Source organism: Camelina sativa, chromosome 16, assembly GCF_030686135.1.
Source record: "Camelina sativa cultivar CO46 ecotype springtype chromosome 16, ASM3068613v1".
NCBI classification, from domain to species: Eukaryota; Viridiplantae; Streptophyta; class Magnoliopsida; order Brassicales; family Brassicaceae; genus Camelina; species Camelina sativa.
In genome coordinates, this window is record NC_141895.1 from 2,032,896 (window position 1) to 2,056,640 (window position 23,745).

Below are 23,745 nucleotides of genomic sequence, written 5' to 3' on the forward strand. Positions count from 1 at the left end.
AAGTTTGTTGTTTGGCCCAAAAGAAAGATTCGGTGATCAAGAAGGCAAAATCTCTGTAGTTTAAAAATGAAAACCCTAGTTAAGATATATAAAGATCACACTGTACAATCCAAATCCTCTGTTTTTCTTGTTTACTTTTTATTATCATGTTACATCTGTAAAAGTCGTAATCAAAGAACACAAACAACACTCAAAATCATCACCACTCATAAAAATTGATGTAAGATAAACAAATCAAAGAAGAATCAACTGAGAAAAAAAAAAAGTGAAGGTGTTTTTTTCTTTTCAAAAAAAAAAAGACAAATCACGCAAATCTGTTAAAAGCCCTCCTCCCAACTGTTGCAGGCATCGAAACAGTAGAATCAATACTCAAATTTCCTACGGATTTGAGGGTTTTGTGCTTCTCAAGCACCACAGCACTAGAAGATGAAGAACCTGGACCCTTGTTGTTGTTGTTACTGTTGCTGCTCATGAACAATGACCCTTTGGTCCATTTAAACGAACCAAGAGGGAACGAACTCCGTCTCTTCTCGTTTGTGCTAAACGGTGTACGGTCCACTCTCTCTTTTGGATTGCTGTTTGCTCTCAGTTTTGCTTTAGCTGAGACTGTTGGAGCCATGTAGCTTGGAGCTGAGAATGGAGGGCAACTTGTGAGGCTATCATCATCTTTATAAGGAGAATCTTGTGTAGCTCTTCCTCCTCCTCGTGAGTATCTTGATACGCTGCTACTGTATGGTTGCGGAGTATGAAAGGGTCTAGATGGAGTAACATATGTGGATTTTGATGAGTTGGGTGTGGAGATGTCGAAACTGTTGTTGAGCCTGAAATGGTTTTGGTTGCTAGTTTGAGGCTGAGGGCTTGGGCTCGGCCGTGTTGGTGTTAGCCTGAATGGTTGGCTTTGGTTCTTCTGCCGATCCACCCAGTTCCACCAAAGTGGGAACCCACTTGTTCGAATGTCCTGAGCGGACTTTGGACTATTTTTCCATAACTGCGTAGCACACAAGCAAAGTGACAAAGTGTTATTGGCTATAAAAGCATAGATATTACATTGGTATGATGAGTAAGAGAAGAAGAAGAGATGAGTGTATACCTGGTGAGAATAAGCATAGGCCATGGACCGCTCTCTTTTGATCATTGCATCAATCTTCCTATGTAGCCTCGCATCTTTTTCTTCTTTTGTCAGCACACTATCGTCCCAATCCTCAGACTGTGATAAAGAACAATAATGCTTGAATGATTCAATATTTAAGAGATATTTTTTCTTGTCGAACTAAGTTTCATGAGAGTACTTGCCATAAGGCTAGAGACGAATTTGGTGTCATCTTTATCATTCCTAGCTCTGTTTTCCAGCATTTGGATGCGACGTGACTGAACTTGTGTTTGGACTCGGACTAAAAGCTGCATATACTTCATAGCATTCATCGTTTGACGCTTCACGCTGTGTCCTCTCACCACTCCTTGAAGCCTAACAAGACCTTTCAAAGCTCTGAAACTCCTCCTTGCCTACATACAAATTTCCATCTCCTCAATTATGGATGCCTTGAGATTTATTGTGACAAAACAGAATCAAGAATGTTTTACATTACCATGTAACCTCTGAAAGCTGCTTGAATCTTTGTTGCAGTAGCATTTCTGACCAGTAGAGTTGGCTCTGGTCTATGCACAAACTCACGTCGCTGCACAATCCTAGGCGAAACGGCTCTTGGAGAAGGAGGCTTTGGAGAAGGGGGCTTTGGAGAAGGGGGCTTTGGAGAAGGGGCTTGAGAGGAAGCATATCTTGGCGAAACTGGTTTAGGAGAAGAGACATATCTCTGAGAAGGCAGTTTAGGAGAAGCAGTCCTAAAAGAAGGAGATGGAACAGAGGCAGATGAGGCCTTTGCTCGATCCGTGAGGGGAGATGGTGGCCTAAAGACAAGGTTGTGCTCTCGTTCGGCATCAGACAAGATCTTCTCGATACTACTAGGCTGTCTAAAAATGGGAAGAAATGTATTGGTTTCTCCATTCCTTAGCTTCTTTCCAAAACCTTTCTTCTTCTTTTCTTTGTTTTCACTCTTTCTCTCTGGTTCTTGCTTTCAAAACACCAAAAATGTATATATACACTTCAATCTCATCTCAATGCATCGCTTCGGTTTATCAAAACCAAATGTTTAAGTACAGACATATATATAAGAAAATAGCTTACGTTGTTGTTGCTTAGCTGTTTCTCTTTGGAATGTGGTGTGAAAACCCTTTTGATTGCAGAGAACCAACTTCCTTTCTTTCCCATTTCTCAAACATTACTTTCCTTATTCAACTGTTAATAATAACAAAGGAAACAGAAATATAAAACACTTTTAAGAAGCTTTTCTTGATTCAAGCACATGCTCATAAACATTATTTGCTTACTGAGTTTGATGATGGCCAAGATTTAGCATGATTGCTCTGTTTACCAATGAGGAGGAACACAGCTTGAACCACAAAAAAAAAAACTCCTATAACATATTCCATCCAAATTGAAACAGCAGTTTCGGACAAAGGAGTTAAAACAAAGCAACAAAGCAACAAAAAAAAAAAACTGAAGAACAATCAATAATGACAAGAAGAAACTGCCAGGAATTAAAGATTTGAAGTTGTTGAGCTTTCATGAAAAAGGAAAGTTTTTTAACTTTTGGGAAATCTTAAATCGAACTCTATCTTTCTAAGCCCAAATTAGGTAAACTGATTATATCACATAAAATTTGACTAGAAATTTACTTATGCAACAGATAATTAGTATTATTATCGGTTTTGTTTGAACTAATTTTTGATTAAGATAACTCTAAAAGATAACTTAGACAAAATATATAAGATCAAAGAAACCAACAAAAACATATATAATACACAACTTCTTGATTAAGCTGCAGACCCGACAAGAACATCAAAACGATATTATTGGAAAAAGAATCATTGGGATAAATCACAAACAGCATGAAGCAACATACCTTGATTATGGGGTTACAGAGAAAAGCTGTTCCAGAGAACGAAATGAAAAGAAGCAACCAAAGAAGAAAGACTCCTAGTTGTTGTCTATTAATTTGCTTTCTTTCTTTCTTCTTCTTCTTCTTCTTATTGCTTTTCCAACATATTATTCTTTTTCTTTCTATATTTTCGGTTTTTTTTGGGAGATAAGTTACTTTGAATATGTAGAAAAACTAAAAGTCTGCTACTTTGATTCTGGGTCTAGCTGGTATGGAAGAAAATTTAAAAAACCTTTTCTTTTCTGTCTCTGACTACCTTTTTGGATTAATCAAATCAAATCAATTTAATTTTTTGATTGATGGTACAGAGAGAATTAGTTGGCCACTTTCTCACTCAATGTTGTTTTTAACCTTTACTTCATTGTAAAGACAAACATTTTAAGGAAACCAAACTCGATTTCAAAATTCGACCAAAGACTGTTAATCATTAATTAACCAGACTTAGATGATGAAATAGATAAATCATGAAAGCTAGCTAGTAGTGTGTAACAGTCCAAAAATATTAAAGTCATCATTGTAAATTGTTAAATGTTTGAGTTACAACATTAGCTAAGATGTTACAAAATAATAATAGATTTTGACCGAAACGGTTAGGTTTGGTGGAGGGACTCTGTCGTATACTTATGATGATGTTTTACGTCAGTTGATCATATTGATTATTGAAGAAGGCTATAATATAAAGTTTTTAAACATTAAAAAAAAAAAAAAAACAGTAGAAGACGAGGACCAAGGTTGATTCTTCTTTGGTCGTGTCTGACGACCACACACGTCTTCGTTCGTACGCGCGTAATTCCTTCCATATTCATGTCTGTTTAAGTCAAAATTTTGTCCCCCTCCTTTTTTTTGTTGGTCAGGTTTGATTAATTTAATAATTTATCATTCCTCAACGATTATATTCACCAGGTATGTTACGTAAATATTTTTTATGTTTTACTTTACAGAATTTGAAAACTGAAAATTTAAAAATTAAACTTATAGATTAAACAAAAAAAGCTTATCACCGATAAATTTTGGACCCCAAATATATCAAACTAATTAATCTTTAAAAAATATGTGAAGTTTGGATACTTTTGTCATTTGCAAAGTTTACAATATTTCAGCTATAATTGAATTTCGTTATGGAATCATACTCTAGCTAGCTCTTTATGGATAATGATGAATCATTCAGCAACTAAAACCACCATGAGTTGGTTTTTTGTGATAATGAAAACATTCCTATCTTAATTATGGTTATAACAACATTGTTATTTGTTAGTTGAAAGACAATTTGTTCTTAATATTATATGAAAATAGAGTTATACTAGTATTTAGATTGAAAAGTGGTGTCATTATCTCATACCCCAAATACGTTACTAAACATATATATATATATATATATATATATATTTGTTAAATAAAACATGTATTTCTGTAGTTGTTTCAGACTTTCATCGGTACTAATGGAAATACATTGGTAATAACAATAGAAATCATAGGTTCGAGATGTTAGAAAGTAAGTAAGAATAATAATGAAATGATATGAGCTTGGAATACAATTCAAGCAACAAAATTGATAAAACAAACAAACAAAAAAACTTGCAATTAACCCAAAGTGACAACTGACTAGTCTCCTTCCCAACATTCCTTCTTCTTCATAGGCTGACACACTTTGGTTATGCGCGTGCGTGCCTGCTGTGTCTTCTTTTCTATCAACTTTATGTTTCTCCAATTTTTTTTTTTGTCGCCATTTTTTTTTTTTTTTTTTTGTGATCTAGATATATACGATCAACTAGCTAGAGATATATATTATGCGCGCAGTTGAATATAGAAAAACTATACACTGATATGACATCTGCTACAACGTTTTGTATAACCGATTTTGTAGATTTTGTAATACAGTATGCATTCGTGAGAATACATGCCCACTATACCTCCATTAACTATATATGGTCGATATTAACCTTTTTTTTTATCGAAGATTGTTTTAGTCATCAAAAATTACTCAACTAGCTGAGAAAAAAAATCCAAACAAAGTTTCTAATTCCAAATAAATCATGATGTAATTATTGAAGTATTAATATAGTTTTTGGTATATTATTTGCTGATTAATGTGATCTTTAGGGGAAAATCTGGATATACAAATGTTTATAAACAGGAATCATGAGGAAATGCTAGACTATAACATCACATGATGTCACATGATTTCAGAGAGACCCGAGCTTTTGACTGCCTTTCAAGCTAAGCTAACTAGACATGTATCATGATAGAATGTTCTTATATATAATTAATTACGAAAAATACATAATAATAAACTCCATACTTTAATTATGTTTTATGTAAATGCATGCATGCAAGCAATATAATTAAAGACTATCTTACATTGACATTCTTAAAATAAATAAATAAACAAATCAATTATGTACACATCCACGGATGTTTAATTATTAAATTTCTGATCAAGAGAAGGATAGCAAAACCAACCAATCTTCAATCTTAAGCATTGCATCCATAATCCATTTATATAGTATTGTATTATAAATAATACCATACAATCAACAAAGATAATTTCAAATGTGAGTAGTCTAGCACCAGTAATCCATTACCAAAGTAATCAAGATTAACCGGACCAAATAGGCAATTAATAATAAACCATGTTAATTGTGTTTGTTTACCTTTGCTTCCATCTTTCATTAAACCTTTCCGGCCATAAAAAGACAACTAAATAAACAAAACAGCACCGTTTACAATGTGGGCACTAATTAAACGGCACGGTGTTCCGGTTAATTATCTTTGAAAGAAAAATTAGAGAAAACACAATGAGTTACAAAGAACAAAAACAAAAAGCAAAAAAAATCTTAATTCCTTTTTCTTCTCTGTTGTTGATTTCAATGATGAAAAGCTTGTTCATCTTCAGCAATAACCATACGACTAAGAGGACTAGGTCCAAGCTTCTTCTTCCTCCTCATCTGATTCCTCTTCCTCACAATCTCCATCTGATCTCTTCTTCTATTCTCCATCATCGCTTCTTCTTCCGCCGCCACAAACCTCCTCATCAGCGCGTTCTCCTTCAACGACTTCCCTCTAAAATACATCCTCCTCCCTGATGAATCCGTACTCATCCTCGCCGCTGTTGCCACCGCCGTTGTAATCGCCGTCTCCGTCACCATAGGAAGAGGCTTCGACGGAGGATAGCTACAGCTTCTTCTCGGGGGAACATAGTTTCGGAAAACGTCGTCGTATGGACCGATCGGAGCACAGAGACAAACCCTAGTAAACGAATTCGCAGCTACTTTCAAAGACGAGCATTTCCTCAGCTGATGATGGATTTGGTTTTGATTCGACGATGACTTGTTGTTCACGCTAGGGTTTCGAGACGTACGAATATTCATCTCTGTTTGTTGTTGTTGTTGTTGTTGTTGTTGTGATGATAATTTAGGGATTGTTCTCCAACTCGTAGCGTATCTCGCCACCGCCATAGCTCTCTGGTACCAAGGTTTTCTGTTTGCCATCACCTTTTTTATGTCACACTCACACATCTCTGATGACTATTAACCAGGTAACAAATATAAATTTAACATTGATGTATCATCCATCATTGGTTTGTTAATGTATAATCAAAAGCGCGTAAGAGATTTGAAATTTGGAGAAGCAGAGATTAATCTCAACAACCAATGTGATTTGACATTTTAGATTCCAAATTTGAGTTTAGGGAAAAAGGAAAGAAGGAAAACTATTATTTTCTTCTTTGACTTTTTAAAAAAAGGAAACAAAATACTAATTTGTTTTAGGATTTTATTTCTTTACCAAATATATATGGATCAGTAACTATATTTGCATTTTTTTAAAAGACAGTTGTGTTATGAGATCATATCTTTAATCAATAATTAAAGAATCTGAAATTTATAAATCCATTAAAACAAAGCATCTTTATTATGGGTACATGTCTTTTTTGTATTTGATACGTATCTTGTCGCAGTAGTGTACGTATAAATTTATGGCCGTTTTAAAGAACACACAAACAATACACAATTGTTGTCGAAAAAAGAAAAAGAAAAAAAAACAAATACGGTTGGGAAGAATTGAGATTAATTAAGCCCAACATTGGCCCAAGCTAGGTTGGCAGGTTGCAGTGTCCAATTTTATTTTATTTTTGTTAAATTACAAACTCTATTTTTACCACCGATTGATATCAAAGATTCCTTTGAAGTTATCAAATAATAAAATAAGCGTTAGAGTTTTAGTCTTAAAGTGTGACTTAAAAGCATCACTTTGAAGGTGAGTATTGGACTGCTTATCTAGTTTGGAACCAAATTTCAGAAAAGAAAACTATACTAGATCATGTATTAGAAGAGAATTTAATCTTTCTGCAAGAATGAGATTTTGATATGGTATTTCATTTTCTTTTAAGAGCAAACCCCAAACAGTTACATAATCATGTGAGTGTTTATGAAACCCTGATTGACTTTGAAGCAAAACCAAAAAACTAAGCATTAAAGGGAGTGAAGTAATAGGCATACCTTGCAGGTGAGGTCTTTGAATCTTGCATGAAACAGAAGAAGAGGAGTGAGTAAGTGAATAATTTAGAGAGAGAGAGAGATAGCCAAAGGATGGAGAAGAAGTTGGGGATACTTTTCATCTGTCCAGTGCCAATATTAGATACAGAATTTGAGAGAGGAGAGAGAGGGGGGGGGGGGGGGAGAGAGTGTGAGTTAAACAATTGACTAGCTTTTTTTTTCCTCTTTATTTCATTCTTTAAGAGTTGCTGTTTTCTCTTCTCTCTCTCTTGCTTTTTACAGTCATACGAGTCTTGTAGTTGTGAAGAGAGATAAGAGATTCAAAAAATTGTAAAGAGAAAGTGAAGAGAATTTTGGTGCTTTTAATGCAATTACCATAGTCCTCATGATCCACTTTCAATGGAGGCCTTTAAGGAGTAGTCTTCTCTCATCAAATCTCATGATATGAGCATTGATCATTCATATTTTTACATGTTATATTCATTAAATATATAGCAGAATGGTTCTTGTCTAATGATTTTGTTTAGTTATTAGATTACAATAGTGAAACTCACGTAAAGATTTACAAGCTTTTACAAAATTATGGACCTTATCGTACAAATCTATTTATTTACTTATAAGAATCTTATAATTCGTCACTTGATGATATTAACATCAATATTACAAATTCTTATGAAATATTTTGCATGTTATATTCATCCTCCTCCGATCCAATAGAGATGACTAATATAATATAGACTACATATGAGAATAATTAAGAAAGGGATTAAGTGCTGGATTAATCATGTTAACCTCATGGGACCATCTTCTTTTGAAAGATGATTATTATGGGCATGCATCATAGTTAGAGCATTTATTAGATTTGATATATATTTAGTAATATTTACACATAATGATGTATAATTGTATATGCAATGTCCATCAAATAATATATCTACAAAACCCCTCTTGTATTTTTTGTTTTACAATATAATGATGTGAAAAAATTCAAGCAAAGCAAGAGGGTTTGTTTCAGTTTCACAAATAAATTGTTTTCATTCTATGAAATTTATTGAATCACATGTACTATATGAGTTATACCGATAAAATATTTACTAGTCACATTTCTATTTATAATTTCTTAACATCGTCTATATATACTCGTTTTGTCAAAATAAACCACCTATCGCATATTCTCACCGCGTGCTAAAATTGTGATAAGCGATTCATAAAAAAATAAGAGGACACTTATAGAGATATCAAACAATTCATAAAAAATGTAGATAGTATGTATAATCAATCATGGTTCTCAATTTGATATCGTGGGTGGTGTTATATCAAGAACCTCCAAAAAGCTGCTGCAAACATTATGATTGGTCTTGTTAGTTTTTTTTTTTGGTAAATAAATGCCCAACAATTATTTAAACAAACAACTAAAGCTGAAACTTGAAGCTTTTTTTTGTATATTTATTATTATTTTTTTTTCGGGATGATCAGAATCAGATTAATTTCCACTTGAAGTAGGCACTTTTTGATTATCACCCACCAAGGGCACATGATAGGCCACCAAAGCTACACAAAGAATCCACCTTCATACTTTCTCATCTCATTAATTTTTTTTTTTTTTATAAATCAGTTCCAAACATTTGATTTAAATAATTTGATCACAAACTCGTGAAACAGTAACTACTATATGCTCTATATATCAAATAGAATTAATGGGTTCAATCCTTACTATATAATACAGTAGAAATATTATCATTTTTGAAAACTAAAGAAACCAAAGAGAGTGAATAGAAAAAGAAGATGATGCTCATCAAATATATTTCTTCATTCTGCTCATAAGAATTCAAGAAATTGTTAACATAAAAAGACGAATTCCAAAACGGCATAAATCTTAACATGTTCTTCGAAGCAGAGCAGACATGGTTTTCTATGATTTGTAATAGAAATCTAAAAGCTTATACACAGTGTGTCTTCTCTCTAACTTTTCATCATCATAAAACAGAAAAGAAGCCAAAGAAGAAAATGATATGAAAAAAAAAAACACAAAGTTACATGGTTCTGTAAAACACACAGATACTGCAGAAAGAAAGAAAAACCAAAACTAAAGAATGTTCTGAAACAGGAAATTGAAGTAGAAATAGTAGCTAAGGGAGATTCAAAGAGGCATGAGAGACTCTGCTCATCAAAAGCTTAGTGAGTTTTTGTCATCAGTCACTGGCTTTCAGGATCGCTGAGATGTTTCTTGCACCAAGAACTCGCTTTACGTTCTCCACCTCTTGTCCTTTTGTTCCTAGGAACAAGCATTTCAGTAGCTAAGCATGATCTAAGAACCGAATCTTCACGGCCTTGTAGTACCAATGATTGCTCTTCTTGGTCATATTGTTCTGTTTCTTGATTTTGCTGCAACGGCGGCACACTGGTTCCTTCTCCTTCCTCTGATTTCTCAGTTTCATCATGGCAACTAGTTTCCATCAAATCATCATTCATTTCTTCAGCCACTCCATTTCGAATCAAGATATTATCCAAAATCTGCAATAAGTTGAATCAGAAAACATACATGGAAGAAGATGTTGAAACATCACTAAAGTATCAAAGAGTAACTTACATTTTCACAAGAATCTCCAATTTGGGGATGATGTAAAGTAACATCAGCATCGGCGAAAAGACCAACAGTACTTTCGATTATGTCAGGAATATGAAACGCTTCTCCATAGCTCGAAATCACTCCTTCGGAAGAGAAAACTAAATCACCAAGAACATAATCTGTCATATGCTGTGAAGAGTTGTAAATTGCTCCAATGGAGAGCACATCTACATTTCCTCCAGCAGAAACAGTTGGGCTAGGCGCAGAACTTGCAGCAAGAAGGCTCAGATTCTCTGAGGACGAGAATCTTGCAGCGTTCTTGGACATCAAAACATCAACCTGGCTTTTTAATCTATGAACTTTAGAATGCACCAGCTCAATTTTCCAGAGAACCTCTTCTAAGACACTATCTCCTTCTCGGTGATGAAAAAGTGAGTCATCGTCATCTAAGTCTTCCAGTTCCTTCGAATCAATCCGTGGATCTTTTGCATCTGGCCCAAGCAACATATCAGTACATCAAAACATAAACATTAAAAAAATGAGATACTTTTGCAGTTCTAGTGAACATACCACCAAAATCATCAGCCAATGACATTCCATCTGAGCTCAATCTCTTGGTCTCTGCAACAAAAATCACAGCCATATTATGAAGGATATGCACAAAGCAAGGACAGAGTTATGGAGTTAATACTGATACAAGTATACTACTAGTCTCTTACCGATATAAGAAAAGAGGTTGTGACATGCCATATAAGAAGTTATATCATCTGTGCTCTCGACCTTCTTACGCTTTCTTCTCCTCTTTGCTGCTCTTTTTTTGTAGCACGGGTTAGAAAAAGGCAACGACTTGATCCCCTCACCACAACTTTCCAACACAGATGGATCAATATTAGCTTCAAGCTTTTCTTTGTCATAAGACTCAAGTTCTTTCGGATATTCTAATGCCCGAGACTCTAACTCTCTAATTCTTAACTCAACCCACTTGGATCGCCACATCAGTGGCCTGATAAACTTCCTCCAGTGATTAGTTAGCCTTTTCTTCCTAGAATAACACACAGAAGAGATAACTAATAAGAGAAACAGCAAGAACAGTATAAGAGAAGGAACGCGAAAAGGATTGAGGCAGAAAACACACCTAAAATGAAAAATGCTGCTAAAGGAATCATAAGCAGGTCCTAGATCAGTTTCATCCCAATAATGAGATTCGACCTCAGCTTCTCCGGTTAGTCCATTAAGCAACATGTCAGCATTCTCAGATTCAGTGTCGGAAAATGAGCTTGAGTATTCAGTAGCGTTTGGGTCCTCATCAGTAGTGGATGTCTTGTTTTCATCAGATTCAACTATATCAACATCCAACTCCTCACCACCAGAAACTGAAGTCACAGTTTCCTCACTTGTATTAGCACTGGGAAGACCACACTCTTCATCTTCTCCTCCAGGACTTTGTTCTTTCTTTGGCGATAACTTATCTGCACCTAATTGTTTAGTTTCTTGATTGAGCTCCATATGTGGTTCAGCCACAGTCATCACAACTGATAACACACACACACACACACTCTTATTTCACATTGGAACCCTTAAGTTAAAACCCCGTTGATGCTCTCCGATGAAGATCCTGTGGATAAAAGACTATGAGTACACCTCTGCTACAACTTACAGCTAACGCATAAAACATTCAGATTGAAAGTATAATACATCAAGCAAGATACCAATTTCCTCTCTAAATAACCTAAAAGAATATGGAATTCCATTACCTAAGTATTCAAAATAACTTAAGACTTGACAATAAAAGACAAAGCTGTAGGCTTCTTCTGTTCATAGCCAAAGTAAAATCTCGTAAGTAATCTCAAGAGAAGCACAATCTAAGTATTCCTTATGTTCGGATTTGAAGCTGCATCTACTACTTTTGAGCAACTGAGACAAACCGGACTTCAATTCAGAACAATTCTGCTCAAGGAACCTGAAAACCTATTAAGAAAAAAAAAGGAAGCTAGCCCACGACCAAGACCAGAGTTGGAGCTCACATGGCAGAAAAGAAAGTAAAGTTAAAATATTTGCAACCGAACTAAGAAGCATAGAAGATCTCAACTGGGTACCACAATCTAAGTCCATTCTAAGTATTCCTTATGTTCGGATTTGAACGAAGCTATAGCAATCTACAAAGTTCGAAACTTTTGAGCAACGGGTACAAAACCCGACTTCAATTCTCAACAATTATGCTCAGAGAATATAAATAACCATCAAAGAACTGAATCTAACCAACGAACAAGAACAGAGCTGGAGCTCACATGGCATCAACAAAGACACAAAAAAAAAAAAAAGAAAAAACATTTGGAACCAATCTAAGGCAAAGCAAATGAGTAAACTAATAAAGGATGAAACTTAGAGCTAACATATACAAGAAATAAGATAGAGGAATGATGAGACTACCAGAGAAAGAGAGAGTAAGTGAGAGGTTTTGTGTGTTTGCGGCGAGAAGAAGAGTTAAAAGAGAAGAAGGAGGAGGAGAAGGGAATGTGTAAAGGCAACTTAAAAAAACGTCAAGTGATCAAAAGTCTATTTATACCTGACTCAAAAAACCTAAAACGGGTCCTTCCCTCTCTATCTGACTCCTTTGTATCCCACGTGGCCTCTTCTCATTCGCCTTTTCTTCGATTAAAACCACTTCTTTTAAAAACCGAACCGATAATTTAACTGATATTAGTCTTATTATAGATCATTTATCCGGTTTATTAGGTTTTATATATCAAATCTATTGTTTATCCTGGATTTTTCGTACGTAACTGTTAATTAGATATGCAAAATAAAATAAAAATATGAATCTATATTTCTATGATAGAGCTTTTATATTAAATTATCTAAAATATATTTTTTCACACTTTTTGTCTTTTATTTTTAAAAAAAGTTTCGTCAAAATAGTTATTTCTTTATGAAGTCCAAAAGTCATAATAATACAATTGTTCTGTTAACAAAGAAGGTGGTGAAAAACATTCTGAATAAAATGATGACAATGTACATCCATACTTTACAAGTAAATAAGCTACTTGATTACAATTTAGTTTAGCAAAAACAAATTCAATATGATGAAATTTAGTGGCCCAAAACATGATATCATGATAAATTACATCAATAGATATGTCTTTTATTTAATTTCTTATAAATCTAATTCTACACCTTTGTTTTAAGAAAAACACATTGAATCATTAGAAAAGTCAAACACTATGGTTTGATTGATGATTTTGATTCCTATATCACTTTTATTTGGAAGTTTTAGATCAGATTTAAAAGCAAAGACTATAACAAAAATGATGATGAACGTTTAATTTTGGTATTATCGAATAGTGTTATTTTTTACCGCCTAGATTTTAAGACCGAAATCCGGTATTTTCATAAACACGTATATTCTCACATGATCTAGTTTTTTTTCACAAATCGACAAATTTTTTGCAAATAGAATTAGGATTATAAGATTTTTTTTTTTTTTTTTGGTAAAAATTAGGATTATAAGATTTAGGTAATACAAGTTTTGATAGGATTAGAGTACCACACTGTATTACCACATTTGGTAATAAGCTACGGTGGACATTTAGTTTTCAATATGAAATATATTTCATCAATTTTTTTTTTTTTTGTGTCTCGGATTGACAATTTTACTGCAAACTTAAACCCAAATTAATTTAGGTTGTTTGGTTTGATTCAGTTTGAAGAAGTTCAATTTTGGTTTAGGTTGCTTGGTTTGATTCAATTTGACGAAGTACAATGTTGGTAAGCTTCTAAAAGATATTACTATTTTTCTTACAAGTTATACCTTTTCAACAAGTACAAAAATTGTATAGATTTTTTTTGGTTTTTCAGTTTTATAAAACAACGAAAACGTAGTCTACGGTTACTGCTATTAACGTTGAAACTTTTAAACTACCAGAACTACCCTCGGGTTCTCGTTACAGTTCTCGACTTCCCCAGCCAGTAACTGTTTCCAGTTCCAAGGCTAACTACGTAAATTACATCTCCACAACTAATTTATCAGTTTCTTCGTTCTTTCTAAAAATCCAATTTTTCTTCTCTTTGATTGTCCTTTTTTGACTCACTTCTTCTTCTTCATCATCTTCTCGAGAAGACGAAGTTTCTCTTCTCTCTAGAATAATAATGTTGATTATCTTTCGTGTGATCATCCTCCATTAGGATAAATCCCTAAACCCATCTTCTCAATCGCGCTTTTTTTTTCTTTTGCTTTGGGAGATTTCAAAATTTGTTTGATCGAGAGAGATGGTTCAGTCTGCGGTGGAAGTTTTATTACCGTCGTCGTGGGAGATTGAGGTTGCGGTTGTCGCTTCGTTTTTTTTATTCGCTTCGTATTGGCTGTTCGCTTATAGAGGAGGCGGAGATGACGATGTCGGTGGTGTTGGATTTGATCGGTCTCGTATCATGCAAAATCTCGATTCCGGTGACGCCATCTTTGACAAAGATAAGGTTTTTTTTTTAAAAAAAAAATCTTCTTCTTCTTCTTCTTCGTTTCTCTCAATTGATGGGTTTGATTAATTTGGAGTAATTTCCCCCAAATTTTTTGACTTTGCAGTTTCTGCACTTATTTTTGTAGATAGGACAGTTGAGAGGAGACACTCAAACTAATGCTGCTTATATAATCAAGGTAAATGCTTGAACCTTCTCATCGTTGAGATTTGACTGATTCTTACGATTTTGATCTGCATAGATAGGAGTAGGACCACTTAAACATTTGCATCAATGTGGGTGTATCTTTTTTAGGTGGAACTGCTGGCTGCTAAGAATCTCATTGGTGCTAACTTAAATGGAACTTCAGATCCTTATGCTATTGTCAATTGTGGATCAGAAAAGCGATTCAGGTTTTTGTATTATATCCCTTTTCCTATTTAGTTTTTTGTTACATGTTATAACTTTTCAAAAGGAGCATGTGAACAACTTTTTTTTGATGTCATTTTCCTTTCCTGCTCTTTTACGCTGTCCTATAGCTTCTTCCCAACAAACTCTATCCATCTATCCGAAACAAGTGAAAACGTATATTGGTGGTTTTTGGTTGTTGAGCTTACACATCTGATTGTTCTAATGTTAATGTATCTCTCTGCTTGTTACAGTTCTATGGTCCCTGGCTCTAGAAATCCAATGTGGGGTGAAGAGTTCAATTTTCCCACTGATGAGCTTCCTGTCAAGGTTAATAATCATTTACTGCTATATTATGCTCTAGGACTTTGTGGGATGATGTGAGAAACTTCTAAAAGTTGTTTAGACTTCTCATGGGAAGCTGAGGCATAGGCCATAGGGTTTATCACTAAGTTTGAATCCTTGATATCTCCTAGTATGAAAATTTCGCCTATTTATGACTTGGTAAAGAATACCATAAAGACTTGTTCTTCAAAATAGGCATATAGATGCAATACTTTCGGATACAAAACATGCACCTTTTCTAACATTTACATATATTTGTGACGGCAGATCAATGTAACAATTCATGATTGGGATATAATTTGGAAAAGTACTGTTCTTGGCTCAGTAACTATTAGTGTTGAACGTGAAGGCCAAACGGGTCCAGTGTGGCACTCATTAGACAGCCCATCTGGCCAGGTCTGTTTTTCCTTAGTTACTGTTTGTATACTTTTCTCCTCAAAGGGTTTTAATCTAATCCTTATTTTCTTTCTAGAATCTAATCTAATTTTGTTTATCAGGTTTGTCTTAACATTAATGCAATCAAACTACCTGTAAATGCTCCTAGGTAATACTCCAGTTCTACGTCAACCTTACTATTAGCTGGGTTTATCTTGTTTAGATAGGAGAATGATAAACGTCTTGGTCCATGACAATTTGGCTACGGCTTTGATCTGTTTGCATAATTGGGACAACTTTTACAACATCTATCACTGTTTTCCGCTGACGAAAGCAAAAGGGGGGGGGGGGGTTTGTGTTGGTTTACCAAAACATGCTACTTGCATTTGGCTTGTTTTTATTTTCAATGGAATCACATCTCTGACTTGTTTTATACTAGTCTTAGTGGTTTTAAACTTTGGACAAAATGGAATTGATTGGTAGGGCTGTAACCGGATATGCTGGAGCCTGTAGAAGAAGGGTCACATTGGATCAGCAAGGCCCAACAATTGTACATCTAAAGCCAGGACCTCTGCAGACGATATTTGATCTCCTCCCCGATGAGGTAAATCAACTAGTACTAAATGTATCATAAGTAATCTAATACGAGAGTTGAAAAATTGTGCGTCTCCTATGGGATTGCCTTTACGCGTTCAGTACTCTGACTAAGCATGTTCATTTTCCTTAGGTTGTTGAGCATAGTTATTCATGTGCCCTGGAGAGGTCATTCTTGTATCATGGCCGAATGTATGTTTCCGCATGGCACATATGTTTTCACTCCAATGTTTTCTCTAAGCAAATGAAGGTCAGGGCCTCTATAAGCAATTACTTTTTGAGTTCTTTGAACCAATGCTAAAAACATCCTCATCACATTTTGTAGGTTGTTGTCCCTCTCGGAGATATAGATGAGGTACTAGTCTTTTCTTAACCACCCAAATTTCTGTTGATTAAAACTGATAAGCGGACTAACCGTACATAGATTCTCATTGTTTATTATAGATTCGTAGAAGCCAACATGCATTGATAAACCCAGCTATAACAATCATACTACGGATGGGTGCTGGTGGACATGGTGTTCCCCCTCTTGGGACTCCTGATGGTTAGTAATTATGTTTGTTATTGGATATTTTTGATGACATCAACGTTCATCATGCCTTTCTTTATCTTCAGCAAAACTTGTTTGATAGGTACTGTTTTACCTGCACAAGCCAGCAAGAACATTTTTGCCATTTGATTCCTGGCATAGCCATTTTTCTGTAGGAACAAAGCTTTTGGAGTTTGTCATCTATAGTGGTGCTTTGTTATGTTTATGTCTCTGTGGAATTCCTTCTTTATTTCAGGTAGAGTGAGGTATAAATTTGCATCATTTTGGAACAGGAACCATACACTAAAAGCATTGCAGCGTGCGGTTAATAATTATCATGCAATGTTAGAAGTTGAAAAGAAGGTCTCTCTCCATTTTTATAAATAAATTTTATGTTTATACGTTACTCTGTCACCGCATGCTGTATTCAATATTTGCTGGTTAATTAAGAGTTAAATTTGATGTTGTCGCCTGAATTCTTAACATGTTACATCTGTTGGGTTGCTTTCTTACCATATAGGAGAGAGCAGAATCTGCTTTACGTGCTCATAGTAGCTCTGTGAAAGGAGGTGGTAAAGTACAAGTTCAACCTCCTGAAGATACTGCAGCTGTACCTGTAAAGTTTCAGGCTTTCGTCAAGGAAGAAGTCCTTGTCAACATCTACAATGTAAACATTTGTTTTTTCTTGTTAGTGCTATAGTTGTCCGAAGATATTCTTCTGAATTTTCTGCATCATACTCTTGTTTGCAGGATGTTTTTGCCAGCACACCTGAGCAAGTCCTGAACGTCTTGTTGGCTGATGATTCCACTTATACTAATGAGTACAGATCTGCACGGAAGGATAAAAATCTTAATGTAAGTTTGGCATTGGTATCTAGATAGTCTTCATACATATGTGCTCTTTTTGCGGTTTCCACTGCATTGCTTACATGTTTTAAAGCTGCACTCTTTAGACACAACTGCTCAGGAACTTCATTGTTGTTTGTTTGTTATCTTTTAGATTGAGCCGTGGCATACTGCCCAAGAATATGATGGCCAAGTTAGAGAGATTAAGTTCAGATCCATTTGTAATAGTCCTATGTGTCCACCTGACACTGCTGTGACGGAATGGCAGCACGTTGTTCTATCACCAGACAAGAAAGTGCTGGTAGGAATGATTCATTACAATTTGTTTCCCGTTGGATATAGTAGCTGCTAATGTTGTTTAGGCAAAAAATAAAAAGAAAATCCTGTCTGATGATACTTGTCTTTCCTTCTTTCAGGTTTTTGAAACTGTGCAACAGCCACATGATGTTCCTTTTGGGTCTTACTTTGAGGTATGTTGCCTATGAGGAAAATTTGGTTCTCGATTCATCATTCTGTTTGCAACTCACCAATCAAGTTTCACCTTGGCATGCTTTATAAAGTTTGTTTGTATATCAGGTCCACTGCCAATGGCGCTTGGAAGTTAAAGAGGAGACTGTATCTGTGCTAGATATAAGAGTCGGTAAGTAAACCTAAGTACCATCCTCAAACTACTAATGATTTCTACTTATCTGGAAGTGTGAAATTTGCAATGCACACTGTGTGGAATGATCTCTTTGCCTTCATCAATAGGTGTACATTTCAAGAAATGGTGTTTGATGCAATCGAAGATTAAAGCCGGGGCAATTGACGAGGTTAGTTTGGTGCCCTTATTTCAATTGATAAACTAAAAGGCGCCATTTTAGGTTTCTCTGATACACTTGTTTTTGACACTTTATACAGTACAAGAAAGAAGTAGAAGTGATGATAGAAGTGGCATTGTCGTATCTCAAGTCACACTCTTCCTCAAGTAGCCTTGGCGATATAGACAAGTCTACTTCATCATCTCCAACACCAGAAAACATCAGCTAAAACCTAATTTACCAATATCAAAAAGCTTCTCAGAGTTTCGTTCTCCAGCCAACTTAAGATCAGCTTTTTCCTTCTTTTCTACATGTTAAAGTGTATATGTGGTAACGGTAATTATAATGGATATTTACAAGGGCTTGTCTAATTTCTTGTACTTTTGACAAAGAAAAATTAAGGATTCTCTCACAATTCTTTCTGTATTCGCAAACCAAAATACTAAGTCCTGTGTATTTTCACAGCAAACAAAGAACACTGTGAAAACAATGAATTGTACCATAAACCCTTGTGTAATCTTATTATAGACTGAACCAGAAAGACAAAACAAAATTCAAACATTTTGGCCATGAATGTTTACAAGTTTTTGGGTGGTTTTTGAATTCTAGATTTTAGTTTTTAAATTTTAGATTTTGGTTTATGGTTTTAAGATTTTGTGTTAAAAAATTATTAAAAAAAGAAAAATATAAAAAAAAAGAACTCGAGTCACGATTAAGGCCTTGAATGGTAACTAATTTTTAAGTAGATTTGTTTTTTGATTTTTTTGAAAATCTATTTTTTTACCATTTAATTTTTTTTAAAAAATTGGATTCCCTAAAAATTAGGCAAGTTAGTTTTAAGTGGGTTTTCCAAATTTTAAAGAGAAACTAAAAACCATCATTTTAGGGTTTTTGTTGAAAACCTAAATTTTCAAAGTAATGTTTTTATTTTTGACTTTTTGATTTATTAATGTATAAATATATAGGAAAAACCAAAAACCAAAAATTAAAAAACCAAAATCCAAAAACTAAAATCTAAAAACTAAAAACCAATCAAAAATCTATTGCCATTCATAGCCTAAAAATGAAAAACTAGTAAAACATAGATTTTCAGTTTTCTTTGAAACTTGCCTAAAACAAACAAAATCTGGATTCCCTAATTTTTAGAAAAACCAATTTTTGTATAATCTTGATTGGCCTTACTAGATTTTTGAAAAATCTAAAAGCAAAATCATCTTTAAATTCCACAGCCATTCAAGGCCATATATTTTTTTAATACCATAATATTTTTGCTACAAATATGAACTTCACCTTGATTTTTAAATTTTTAGTATAAACGTTGTTATTGAGATTGATATCGATACACAAGAAGAATAGAAAGCTGCAACTAATAACCAAAGAGTCATCAAGAGGATTAATTAGACATTCTACGTTTACTATTGTAAAAAAATCAAAAACGCTATCAAATTAGGAACAACGATAGATTCGACAGAGAATAACTAAAATCTACGATTCTGAAGAATACTATACTTAGAAAAATCTTTGACAAATGTTGTCGTCTGTTGATCAGTCACCAAGATACAAGTATTATGTAAGGTAACTACACTCAAATATTCTGAATGTGCCATTTTCACTTAAATTTTATAGATTTGCCATTTTTTTTTCATTATGCCATTTAAGCGTTTTTTATTTTTGCTTTCGGATTCCCGTGTTTGTGTTTGATTGATTTTGGCATTTTTTTTTTACAAAATTTTTCCTGACTCTATTGTTCTTCTTCTTGCAGGATATCTGGGTGCTTCGGAAGATGCTTATGGGGAGATACGAGGACGAATGTAGGTGCTGCGATAACCATGGTAGAAACGAGCATTGGCCAGTTAAAGGGATTTTTGGCAGACTACAACCTTGAGATCGGTAGAGTGGGACGTGGAAGGGCTAGAATTAATAAGCCCACAAGTACTAATTTTATTTTCTAAATATAATCTTATCATTTTCCTTTTCCTTGTTGAATCTTATCGTTTTCCTTTTGAATCTTATCATTTTCCTTTTCCTGCAGAGCAAGATAGGCTTGATCATACTATTGCGCTCTTAACAAAGGAAGTTGTGCAAATCAATCATCAGGTTGAAGTCATGCAAGAAGAGGTTTAACAATTTTTTTTTACAGCTATATATATATATATATATAAATAAATAGATATACCTTTTATAATTATATTATCTCTATTTTAAATGTCATAGAAAATACAGATTCAAGGCTTCAAAAATGCGATATACTTTTTTAGAGGTATAAGTTCAGTGAACAGCGGCAGAGAAAGATGTTGGTAAGAGTAATTTAACTTTAGGTATTCTATTTAATTTTAGAACATTTATTAATTATTACTGATATATATTTGTTTTGTTTATGGCAGAGGGGAACAATGAAGAGAAGAGAAAATAGACAGTTCAGGAATTGTTTTTTTTTGTTGATGATGTCAGTGTCAAGTCTAAATGATTTTGTAAGATATTTTAAATCCCATTATTAGAGATTAAACAATAGTCAAGTATTATGTAAAGGTAACTACATGGAATGTGTCAATGTGATACTGATAGCAAAGTAGTGAGAACTGAAAAGTAGTATTCTTGTTTCCTTAACAATGGTGTAGAGTCATTGCAAGAGAATATTGACAAGTTATGTATAACGTAATTACAGGGGTTGCGGTATCTTTAAAATTATTTGTTTGGCTTTTCCAAACTTAAAATGAGTGTTTCTCTAGCTCTGTTGGATAGCCAGCTGGTTTGGTTCTTGATGGTTTCCCTAACCTGCAGATCTGTTTATCTGGAAGTGTGAAATTTGCAATTCACACTGTGTGGAATGATCTCTTTGGCTTCATCAATAGGTGTACATTTCAAGAAATGGTGTTTGATGCAATCGAAGATTAAAGCAGGGGCAATTGACGAGGTTCGTTTGGTGCCCTTATATCAATCGATAAACTAAAAGGCGCCATTTTAGGTTTCTCTGGTACACTTGTTTTTTTTGACACTTTACACAGTTCAAGATAGAAGTAGAAGTGATGACAGAAGTGGCATTGTCGTATCTCAAGACATACTCCTCTTCCTCAAGTAGCCTTGGCGATATAGACAAGTCTACTTCATCATCTCCAACACCAGAAAACATACCTTGTTTAAAAATCTTATTACAGATTGAAGCAGAAGGACAAAACAAAATTCAAACATTGCATACACTGCAAAACATTTGAAGACTGAATCTTTGTCCAGGGTCACAAACGGTAAAGACAACTTGGGATTGTAAACATAGATAAACAATCAATCCTGATACTTGCAACATTGGATTAACCAGCTAAAAGAAAAACCTGCAAACTATGAAGTAAGTAGGAAAGGTCTCAGAATTTGACAGCGGTAGTCCAGGTGCCTTGAACACTGGGGTGTTTGGTGACATGTCTGGTCCTAAGCTTCACCACTTTCCTTCCAAGCGAGTTCCTCAGCCTTGTTGCATTCAGAAGCACTTCTTCAGGATCCATGTTCTTCACACACACCACTCTTTCATTTCTATTCCCTATAAAAATTGTGTAAGTGAAATTGCTAATGTCAAAAGAACCGTTGTAGATGCTTGTAATAATAATGATAAGAGGAGGAAAGATTCATACTGTAAATGCCCTTCAAATAAGGATGCTGTCCTCGTGAAAGCTCCGTAACCACTTCGAGCTGCGGGTTTTTCTCTTTTAGTGCAGGCAATTCTGATTCCATAAAGGCTCTGTAGGTAGAAGAAAACATATGATAGAATGCTCAGTACCTAACTAAGAAATGGTAACGATTCATTACTTGCACTAAAAGAGAAAACACATGATAGAATGATCAGAGATGAAAATGCTCAGTTCCTAACTAAGAAATGGTAACGATTCATTACTTGCACAGTACACAGATAGAGCACATTTGGAAAGGAAACCACATGGGATATATCAAAGAGAGGAACAATGGAACCAAATTTCTAAAACATGAAAAGTGAATTTGCTTCACAGATGAGAAGTACAAAGCTGATTGATTCGAATAAACAGTCTGGTAGATCGATGATAAAAAACAAAATAAAATACGGCTCATAGATTGGGAAATCAAAAGATAAGGAAAAGAAATTGACCTGATGCCTCTACTGCTACCACCCCAATTACAGTAGCTGACAACGAGTTTCTTGAGCTGCCAAACTCCTCTAAGCGCCATTTGAATCTCTCGGTACGAGAACCCCCAAAACCCTACCCGATCGATGTGTAAAGAAGAAGATGATCACGTGATAGGTGCCACGTGACTTATGTTACAGAACTAAAATATCTAATTGAAATGGGCTTAAATTGGGCCCAAACAAAAGCCTGCACTCTCTATTAAGCCTTTACTAATCTAGTTGAAATGGGCTTCTCCTCTCCTATGTGACTTCAAAACACTACAAAAAAAATCTGATTCAAGTCCGTTTCCAAGAGCAATGTTCATCGAATCCCATAACTTCGTCAAGAAACATCTGATGAAGACTTCCCGACGACGTCGTAAAACACTTTTAGCTTTCGGTTGCAAAGACGACGGAGACGATTCTCCACCGTTTCTTTTCCCTGAAGAAGACGAAGATAAAGAAGAAGAGATCTGCTATATCGGCAACTGCGACGTTTCCCGTATCTCACTTGCATGCGACGGTTTGATCTGCATCCCGGGGTCGGATTCGATCCAAGTTTGTAACCCGGCGACTCGAGTGTCCCGGAAGTTCCCTACCGGCGAATCTCTCGTCCCGGCTACGATCTTACTTCATGAAGGAACCGGGCGTATCCCCCCCACATCTCTTTTGCACCGTCAAAGATATTTAGATCATGAACACGTACGTGCCTAGGTTCCCGACGGCAACAAGCTCGTTTGGATTCGGTAAAGATGAAGTTACGGATGCGTATAAAGTCGTTGAGCTACGTGGTCATCCTCTTGCCTCGCTCATCGTTGGGGAATGCAATGTTCTTGATCTTCAAACCGGGCGGTGGAGACACGTCAACATCGTTCCTTATATGGTTTTTGTCAAGGAAAGATCCTCCGTCTATGTCAATGGTTTCGTCCACTGGTTCACTGTTGATCTTTGGGAACCTAACGCTTCAAGAATTGTTGCGTTTGATCTTCATCTTGAAGAGTTTAATTAGAGTCGTCTCCCACCCAAACCCGATCTATTCTTCAGACGATGGCGGCACTCCTTATTTCTCGGAGCTTCTCGTCCTCCGAGACCGCCTCTCTGTATCCGAGATGAGGATCACTAATGTTCCTCATCCCCCACTCGATATCTGGAGCATGGTCGATGCAGTAAAAGAAGGATGGGTTAAGATGCATTCATTGTGTTTATGCCAACTTT

At 35.1% G+C, this 23,745-nt stretch overlaps 7 protein-coding genes across 16 annotated transcripts in view; 2 read left to right on the top strand and 5 right to left on the bottom strand.

The window, feature by feature from the left end:
• LOC104749362 (mitogen-activated protein kinase 10-like) overlaps positions 1 to 20,995 on the bottom strand; it is a 61,443-nt gene extending 40,448 nt beyond the window's left edge. Inside the window, exon 1 of the mRNA XM_019238220.2 lies at positions 20,985 to 20,995. The gene's annotated coding sequence lies outside the window, so the exon portion shown is untranslated. The remainder of the gene's footprint in view (positions 1 to 20,984) is intronic.
• On the bottom strand, positions 104 to 3,344 carry LOC104749374 (protein IQ-DOMAIN 13). Of its 3 annotated transcripts, none has more exons than XM_010470986.3 (7): positions 2,961 to 3,344; positions 2,386 to 2,447; positions 2,183 to 2,293; positions 1,587 to 2,069; positions 1,294 to 1,503; positions 1,091 to 1,207; positions 104 to 988 (listed from the first exon to the last, which is right to left on the bottom strand). In XM_010470986.3, exons 3-7 carry the CDS (start codon positions 2,264 to 2,266, stop codon positions 305 to 307), a joined length of 1,578 nt encoding a protein of 525 aa, XP_010469288.2. In that variant the 5' UTR covers positions 2,267 to 2,293; positions 2,386 to 2,447; positions 2,961 to 3,344; the 3' UTR covers positions 104 to 304. The 3 variants fall into 3 exon arrangements, with proteins under 3 accessions (XP_010469288.2, XP_010469287.2, XP_010469289.2); XM_010470985.3 differs by having other exon boundaries at positions 2,386 to 2,471; positions 2,961 to 3,320; XM_010470987.3 differs by lacking the exon at positions 2,386 to 2,447 and having other exon boundaries at positions 2,961 to 3,267.
• On the bottom strand, positions 5,614 to 7,821 carry LOC104749375 (uncharacterized). 2 transcript variants are annotated; one of them, XM_087490376.1, is made up of 2 exons: positions 7,493 to 7,821; positions 5,614 to 6,473 (listed from the first exon to the last, which is right to left on the bottom strand). In XM_087490376.1, exons 1-2 carry the CDS (start codon positions 7,609 to 7,611, stop codon positions 5,861 to 5,863), a joined length of 732 nt encoding a protein of 243 aa, XP_087346502.1. In that variant the 5' UTR covers positions 7,612 to 7,821; the 3' UTR covers positions 5,614 to 5,860. The 2 variants fall into 2 exon arrangements, with proteins under 2 accessions (XP_087346502.1, XP_010469290.3); XM_010470988.3 differs by having other exon boundaries at positions 5,614 to 6,520; positions 7,493 to 7,633.
• LOC104749378 (uncharacterized) lies at positions 9,395 to 12,615 on the bottom strand. The gene is made up of 6 exons (XM_010470990.3): positions 12,489 to 12,615; positions 11,194 to 11,673; positions 10,778 to 11,100; positions 10,629 to 10,679; positions 10,080 to 10,549; positions 9,395 to 10,003 (listed from the first exon to the last, which is right to left on the bottom strand). Exons 2-6 carry the CDS (start codon positions 11,583 to 11,585, stop codon positions 9,686 to 9,688), a joined length of 1,554 nt encoding a protein of 517 aa, XP_010469292.2. The 5' UTR covers positions 11,586 to 11,673; positions 12,489 to 12,615; the 3' UTR covers positions 9,395 to 9,685.
• Positions 14,043 to 18,819, top strand: LOC104753247 (BAG-associated GRAM protein 1). Of its 7 annotated transcripts, none has more exons than XR_015584213.1 (19): positions 14,084 to 14,528; positions 14,656 to 14,706; positions 14,823 to 14,920; positions 15,170 to 15,245; positions 15,528 to 15,656; positions 15,758 to 15,804; positions 16,119 to 16,239; positions 16,363 to 16,479; positions 16,555 to 16,584; positions 16,654 to 16,773; positions 16,862 to 16,967; positions 17,052 to 17,121; positions 17,279 to 17,425; positions 17,509 to 17,613; positions 17,759 to 17,905; positions 18,021 to 18,074; positions 18,181 to 18,244; positions 18,355 to 18,416; positions 18,505 to 18,819. XR_015584213.1 is itself a non-coding variant. In XM_087490989.1 (18 exons), the coding sequence occupies exons 1-18, from the start codon at positions 14,325 to 14,327 to the stop codon at positions 18,631 to 18,633; spliced, it is 1,788 nt and encodes a 595-aa protein (XP_087347115.1). In that variant the 5' UTR covers positions 14,043 to 14,324; the 3' UTR covers positions 18,634 to 18,819. The 7 variants fall into 7 exon arrangements, 2 of the variants coding, with proteins under 2 accessions (XP_087347115.1, XP_087347116.1); XR_015584210.1 differs by having other exon boundaries at positions 16,674 to 16,773; XM_087490989.1 differs by lacking the exon at positions 16,862 to 16,967 and having other exon boundaries at positions 14,043 to 14,528; positions 16,674 to 16,773; positions 17,015 to 17,121.
• A 542-nt stretch (positions 20,996 to 21,537) lies between the features above and the next one.
• Positions 21,538 to 23,668, bottom strand: LOC104749377 (large ribosomal subunit protein mL43-like). Its single transcript, XM_010470989.2, has 3 exons — positions 22,513 to 23,668; positions 22,025 to 22,131; positions 21,538 to 21,933 (listed from the first exon to the last, which is right to left on the bottom strand). Exons 1-3 carry the CDS (start codon positions 22,590 to 22,592, stop codon positions 21,761 to 21,763), a joined length of 360 nt encoding a protein of 119 aa, XP_010469291.1. The 5' UTR covers positions 22,593 to 23,668; the 3' UTR covers positions 21,538 to 21,760.
• LOC104753248 (F-box/LRR-repeat protein At2g43260-like) lies at positions 22,849 to 23,539 on the top strand. Its single transcript, XM_087490774.1, has 2 exons — positions 22,849 to 23,072; positions 23,245 to 23,539. The coding sequence occupies exons 1-2, from the start codon at positions 22,849 to 22,851 to the stop codon at positions 23,537 to 23,539; spliced, it is 519 nt and encodes a 172-aa protein (XP_087346900.1).
• Positions 23,669 to 23,745: the final 77 nt, after the last annotated feature.